Raw genomic sequence first — 7401 nt, forward strand, 5'->3', positions numbered from 1 at the left:
ACACCTATTGACTTACCAAAGAAGCCATGATTTCATTTGGTAAACCAATAAAATGTGTGTGGTTTTCAACGAAAACCAGTGGTAAAAACTACATGTGGAAGGAAAAAGAAATCAAACAGAAGAAGAGAATGTATGTGTGAGGGTTGGAAGGAGGCGGGTGAAATAGGGAACTTTGTATCTTTTTTAGATGGTAGAGATTGGCCGTTAATAGGACAAACGAAATGGGCGTTGATCTAGCAGGACCGCTCTTCCCCTCCACAGAGTCATGCACAAATGTGTGATCCCTCTGTCGCTACTGCATTTAGCAAGCTAAGTGCCAAACATTACCTGGAATAGCTATTAAGAAATGAAGGTGTAATAGTAATACACCTTGCTTTAAACTACATTTCACATGGTGAATAGGGTGGCATCTTAGTTCTCTTTGATCCAAAGGAGCGGTTGTGAGAACAAAAACATATACGGTAGATAAGGTAGATCCATGTCACACTATTATTGAATCACATATGTTCTCAGTTAATAGTCAATTCAAGTTAATCTCTTTGTAATTCCTTATGCTCATCGTATATATATGCATTCAAACATAATACTTATTTCTTTCCAAAAGTATATGACCATGCTACTTCTAACTGAAATAGCTAGAGGTGAGTTACAAGAATGATGTTGATTTATTTTGTCTATACTGCAATGCTGTGAAATTTTCTTTGATGCTGATGATTTCCGCATAAACATCTTCTGTTGTCGGCCGACTCTTGGCAGATATCTCGGAGCACTTTAGGCCAAGTTTTGCTAGTCGAGTGAGACACCATTTTGTTTCAGCCATTAGAAGATTTTCTCCTCCTTCTCCATCATATGTGATAAAACTTGGTTCTAAGATTTCACCAATTTCCCGTGAAAGTGTTGTTTCCACGAAGTTGTGAAGGTTCATACCATCCTTAAACATAGCATCTGTTGGATGCTTTCCTATGATCATCTCTAAAAGAATAATTCCGTAGCTATATATATCACCCTCTGTTGAGATCTTGTACCCCATGCCATATTCTGCAATATTACAAAAAAGTTTCTTAAGAAATATTCACTTAATTGAGAGGGATGATAAACATTCCAGATGATTTACATGTCACTAACTTTGCATGTATGTATCTATAATATATCAATGATATAAATGATGCATGTGCTTACCAGGTGCAATATATCCAATTGATCCTCTCGGTCCAGCAATATTTGATGACTTATTAACCCCCGTTGAAGAGTCTCCATGAAGAAATTTTGCGAGTCCAAAGTCACTAAGACATGCAACCATTTCTTCACCAAGAAGGACATTGCGTGGTTTCAAATCACAATGAACCAATGGAGGACTACATCGATTATGGAGATAATCTAATGCAGCAGCTATGTCCATAGCTATCGTTATCCTTGAGCCCAAACCCAATGGTATTTTTGGGTTGGCTTTGTTTTCTTCTGGGTAAAGCCAACTTTCTAGGTTACCATGTTCCATGTACTCAAGAATAAGTGCTTTGAACTCATTTCCTCTTGGATCAGTGGTTGAGCATAGACTAATCACTCTAATCAAATTCCGGTGGCGAATGTTTCTTAGTGCATCACACTCAGCGAAGAAACTCTGTGATGCTCCAAGTTGGTCAAGCTTGAATACCTTAATGGCAATGGATTGAAATTCTGAATTGCCTTTGTATACCACTCCAAAGCTTCCTGAACCAAGAATACTGGATGCACAGAAACCATCTGTTGCTTTATATAAATCCATGTATGAGTATCTATTATGCTCCCTGAAAAACTGGGTAACGTGCCCCTCAGTTTTAGTACCTTTATTCTTTAGAAGAATGAATACAAGGCATGCCAGGGCAATTACAACAATAGTAGTAAGTGGAACCAGTATAGTTACGACATGTGCAGTGTTCTTCCTTCTGGAAGCTAAGGTGGTGCAAAGTGGCACTTGTTGCATTGGAGAACTTGCACACAATTTTTTGTTTCCTTGGACGAACACTGCACTTGAATTGGCGAAAACACCGCCTTTAGGGACTACTCCCTCAAAGTCATTGAAGGATAAGTTGAGAATAAATAAGGAGGTAAATGACTCCAAAAAATCTGGTATTTCACCAGACAAGTTGTTTTGAGATAGATCCAACATATTGATTCCTCTTAAAGTCCCAAGAGACTTTGGAATTTTTCCCCGCAACAAATTTGCCTCCAAAGAGAGAGATTCCAAAAGAAGGCATTGGCCGAGTGTGGAAGGAATCTCACCTGATAATTGGTTGTTGGATATACTAAGTGAATTCAAATTCATCAAACTACCTATCCGAGTAGGTATGTTCCCACTGAGTTGGTTATAGGAAAGATCCAAACCTTTAGAAAGTGTTGAAATGGAAAAGAGTTCTGACAGGATGCTTCCAAATAACTTTTTGGAAGAAAGGTTCAGCAGCAGCAAATTTTTACAACCTTCCAAACTAGGAGGTATTTGACCGGTCAAATTATTTTCCATGAGATAAAGTTCAGTGAGTCGCTCTAGTTTCCCAATCGATTGTGGGATATCTCCGGAAAGTTTGTTGTGGGATAAGCTTAGTAGTGACATATTTAGAAGATTTCCAAGGGTATCAGGAATGCACCCTGAGAGTGAATTAATTTGCATTACAAGAGCAGTTAGGCCTTTGAGTTTTCCTATCTCCGAAGGTATTTCACCAATCAGTTGGTTTTCAGATAGGAGAAGCACCTCTAAGGTGTTTGAAAGATCACCAAAAGAAGTAGGCATTGACCCCCCAAGGCCATTAAAATCCAAACACAACATCTTTAGTTTAGTACAATTTGTTAGAGAAGACAAGAAAGCCCAATCTCCAGATTTAAGCATGTTTGTGCCCACGTCTAGAATTTTCAGCTTGCTCAAGTGTCCCAATGGAGGAATAATGCCAGTGAGTGAATTTTGACGAAGGTCTAAATTTTGGAGGTTTGATGCATTGCCCAATGAAGCAGGAATTGGGCCATCGAGTTGGTTTCCTCCTAGTATCAACTCAGTGATGTTTGGAAGAGTGTAGCCAATGTCCACAGGAATTCTACCAACAAGTTGGTTGAGACTAAGGCTAAGATAAGTAAGGGAAGTGTTTGCGTAAATTGCTTGTGAGACGATGCCCGAAAAATTGTTATCTTTCAAGTTTAGTACCTGCAAACCTGAAATCTTACCTAAGCTCTCTGGAATGCTTCCTTGGAAGTTGTTTTGAGCAAGTTGAAGGGAAGATAGGGAAGACATGTTTCCAATTGAAGAAGGAATGCCCCCAGAGAGGTAGTTTTTAGTTAGTGAGAGGTATTGCAGTGATGTAGAGGTTTGAAGGAAAGGTGGGATAGATCCTGAAAGGTTATTATGTGACATATCTATGTAGGAAATGGTTGTGCTATTGAACAGGGCAGGAGGGATTCCTCCACCAAGGCTGTTATTTCTTAGATTGACTGACGTGAGAGAACTGCTACTCCCCAAAAACTCTGGAATATTTCCAGTGAGCATGTTGCTAGTGAGCAATAGCATAGAAAGGTTGGAAAGCAAACCGAACCTGGATGGGATGCTTCCCTGAAGATTGTTGTTGCTGAGAACAATTTGCTGGAGAAGCAAACACTCAGCGAGAGCTTGAGGGATCTCACCTTCAAGGGAGTTGCTCTCCAGGCTTATGGTCTCGAGTTGAGAGCAGGAAGATATGGCATCAGGGATGGAACCAACCAGGGAGTTCATGCTAAGGTTGAGGTATGTGAGCTGGGTCAACCGCCCGATGTCGGCGGAGATGTGGCCAGTGAGATGGTTATTTGGCATGTGGATTCTGTCAAGGAAATCAAGTTGCGCAACGCAGGGAAATATTTGACCGGTGAGGTTTAGCGACCCGAGGTCTAATGAAACCACGCGAGACGCGTTAAGCGTGCTGCATCTCACTCCTTGCCAACCGCAGGGCGTGAGAGACGCATTGCTCCAAGAAGCTAGCGCTCGCGAGGAGTCAGAGAGCTGGGACTTGAGGCAGAGAAGTGCATCCAGATCAGTGGAGTGCATGCAGGGAAGAAGGATTAGGAAAGGAATCATGGTGAAAACAAGCCGCAAAAGCAGCTTATGTGTGGCTAGACGAGGCATTTTTTTGCTTGTGTGCTGAATGAACACTTGGTTCATGGTAGCTTGTTCATATATAGAGGGACCATGCCTAGTTAGATGTACTGAAGAGGAGTGAGAGCAACGAACTTGAGAAAGGACATGTGGTGCGTATGATTCTGTGAGTTAGTATAATACATATTAGTGCAACATCAGCTTTTGACAAGTTGCACTAGCTGACTTTGACTGATTTTTGTTTGAATCGGCCGGCCTGCAGCGCGGTTGCATTAGTCGCCTCCTGTCTCAGTCACACACATAATTATACAGAGTTCCTTCACACCGAAGAAATTAGAGATAACATCCAAGAAGCAAGTATGACCATGGGGTTAGACCGACACAGCTCTTGGCCACATCAAGGGGCAACGAACAAGAGGACCTTTGCAGGCGTGTGCATATACATGCACGGATGGATAAGTGGAAACTTAATCCTCTCCATCAGTGAATTTTGACAATCCAGAAGTTTGCAATCATTAAATCACGTCGATTCTGTGTCAAAAGAAAAAGAGCAAGCCCAATTGGTTTAACCTCTCCATGAATGCATTTGGAGATTTTTTTTTCTGAAGTTTGTAATCTTTCACCGATATCAATTCCATTGTACTTGCTCCAAATACATTTGGCCGGGTAAGTCGGAACCCCGATATATTTCCTAACAACATTTCCGTAAGACGTTTTGCGTCACTGCACAACACTGTTTCATTTGGTGGGTATGTTTGGAAAAGTAGCACACATGCCCAAGGTTTTATTTAGGAGCCACATGTGCCGTACGGCTCCCAACCTTGACCAAATTCAGTTGTTTCTACATGACATAATGATTCAACGATCGCTCTTTGAAAATTGCACATGGCGTGGACTTTGCTTGTGGCATTTTCGAGCAACAGTATCCCCGTCGACCTCAGCCGCACAGAAGAACATATTTAGTTATACGTGACGTACGTTGCGTGTCAAAAATATAATGCACTAACTTGGACTTTGATGGCAATGGCGATTGCCTCAGCCACACCGTCATGAATGAACACATTTAGTTTGACCTGATGCTCTTGTGATATTCGCTCGAGTGTTAACATTTAAAGCATATCCAGGAATCCATATCAACCACCAACTTGTTATAGCGTTAGAACATATACAAACATATTAATAAAACAAGAGGCAAAGGATTAAGTTATCACGTAATCTACATTGACTAAGTTATCTTCTCTATTGATTAAGTGGTAGATCCTAATTAAATTTTGAAGATATTGTTGTGTAGGACAATGACACAGTGAGGTCAGCTGACCAACCACAAAACAATTTGGACAAACCATAAGCCCAGTCTCATACCCGCAAAAAGACCTAGCCACCTCCATAAAAAAATCTGGACATCAACGTTTCATCCCCTATTTGTATACAGTTTTGTTCCAGGCCGATGTCGTGTGGATCAAGAATATGGTTCCCCTAACTCCTTGTGCACCTCGTCCTCGACCCACAGGAGGGCGGAGGATCATCTGATCGCTGCTCTTCTGGAATGGAGGATCTGGTTGTGTCTTCATGTTATGTAGGTGGTCTGAAGGTGTTGGCAGAGTGGACGACGTAGCTTTGTGTTTTGGTACTCCGGCTCCGGCTCCGACCAACGATGTTTGGCCAACTTTGGCATCGTCCGGGAGCTTGCGAGGTTAGGTTTCGCCGTAGCTCTCTGGCCCGATCTAGGGTGGTCGTTCAGATCTCTTTGTCTCCTTCTCCTCCAGAACGACGATCTGTGTTTTAGATTGCCGTCGTTGGTGTCTTCTAATTCCGACCAATGATGTTCCAGCTACTGTGTTAACAACATATCCCTTGCTTCGCTAGCTAGAGGTCCAGAAGCGGCATCAAATTTCGCTCACGACACGACGTCGGTGAGTGCAGGGGGGAAGACGGCGTCGATATCCCCAAAAACCTAAGTGCAATTATTTATTAGGACACAACTAGTGGCATAAATGATAAAAACCCTTATTTATTTTATTTGCTGTAAGGATATCGTTTTAACGGTTGGTCAACTTTAGTCTATGGCCTTTGACCTTTTCGCAGATAGACTTAATACGAAGTATTATGCGGTCAATGACATCATCGACCCATGATGAGTTGGAAAGTACTGTTGCCCTTTTGAGTTGGAATTTTTCTTTCTTCGGTCAGACATTATCCATACGGACTCCTAGACAGATAGTAAGATGTGTGTCCATATCATCTAGCTGAGCGAGCATGTTGATTTTTAAACTGACATTGACAGTAACATGCCCAAGATGTCACTTTTCGTTAACGGGAAGGAGTACCTCAGCCTCTCCCAATGCTCCTACTTGTCACCATCTCTTAGCTACACATACTCCCTCCATCCCAAAATAAGTGTTAGTACAAAGTTGATACACTTATTTTGTGACGGAGGGAGTACATGTTAGTCTCTTGTCCATATATGGCTTGAAGGTAATGAAGTGAGAAGATGAAACCGTCTCATAAGCAAGATATTTTCAGTTTACATAAAGCAGCACATAGATAATTAAATCTCTTACTTATCATACCATTATAATTAAACTTAAACCATCTTAATAAAAGTGGGGTCTATTATTTGAAATACTTGGTCGAGACAACCAATTCAGATTGTGAGTATATTAGTGAGACATGGAGAGTTTACATACCACCAAGCAGAGACGAGACAACCATAGGGGCTGACCTTCTACTCTCCTAACTGTATTTATCGTCTCTTGTTCCCTATGTAGATTCCCAAGCAAAAATTGTCAAGTGTTCTTGTTTTCGAGTTATAGATGCATGTATGTTGTTGGCATTTTGCACGCATTTTACGGATTTGCAACACCCTTTCAATTGCATAAATAAGTAAACATGACAGTTGGAATCTCCTATTTTTTTCTTATGCGTGTGGTGTGATTGTGTGTGTGTGTGGGGGGGGGGGGGTACAATATTGCAACTTGCAAGCAGATTTCCCTTGCCGTTTATGAGCTAGCTGGCAGGTAAACCAAAGGATGCGGATTGACCTGGCCAACCTGAACCAGGTCAGAACCTATAGTCTACCTATATAAGCTACGTGCGCCTCCAATCCTCCTCCATTCAGTGTAGTTTGGTTTGTGTGGTGTGCCTCCGCTGAAGCACTACATACGGCAAGCTCTGAGAAAATTTCAGCCAGCAGATTTTGGACCATTGCACTGTTGTCATTGGTGATCCAGATCCAACTCAGCACCGTGCTCACCCTCGAACAACCTGCATGTATGCAATCCTCTCAAGTACATGTCTTTTTTACCGTATTATAT

General features: G+C 41.7%; 1 protein-coding gene across 2 annotated transcripts; it reads right to left on the minus strand.

Moving 5' to 3' along the window:
- Positions 1-565: 565 nt before the first annotated feature.
- Positions 566-4124, minus strand: LOC123151098 (receptor kinase-like protein Xa21). Of its 2 annotated transcripts, XM_044570875.1 has the most exons (3): positions 3555-4124; positions 1180-1784; positions 566-1038 (listed from the first exon to the last, which is right to left on the minus strand). In XM_044570875.1, exons 1-3 carry the CDS (start codon positions 4115-4117, stop codon positions 647-649), a joined length of 1560 nt encoding a protein of 519 aa, XP_044426810.1. In that variant the 5' UTR covers positions 4118-4124; the 3' UTR covers positions 566-646. The 2 variants fall into 2 exon arrangements, with proteins under 2 accessions (XP_044426810.1, XP_044426809.1); XM_044570874.1 differs by having other exon boundaries at positions 1180-4124.
- Between the last annotated feature and the right edge of the window lie 3277 nt (positions 4125-7401).

Source organism: Triticum aestivum, chromosome 7A, assembly GCF_018294505.1.
Source record: "Triticum aestivum cultivar Chinese Spring chromosome 7A, IWGSC CS RefSeq v2.1, whole genome shotgun sequence".
Lineage (NCBI taxonomy): Eukaryota > Viridiplantae > Streptophyta > Magnoliopsida > Poales > Poaceae > Triticum > Triticum aestivum.

Bases quoted from the DNA above. Each gene is read 5' to 3' on its own strand.
- LOC123151098 (XM_044570874.1), bottom strand. From the start codon at position 4,117: ATGCCTCGTCTAGCCACACATAAGCTGCTTTTGCGGCTTGTTTTCACC. The intron at 1,039-1,179 runs GTAAGCACATGC...GTAATATTGCAG, and splicing joins AATTGGATATATTGCACCTG to AATATGGCATGGGGTACAAG.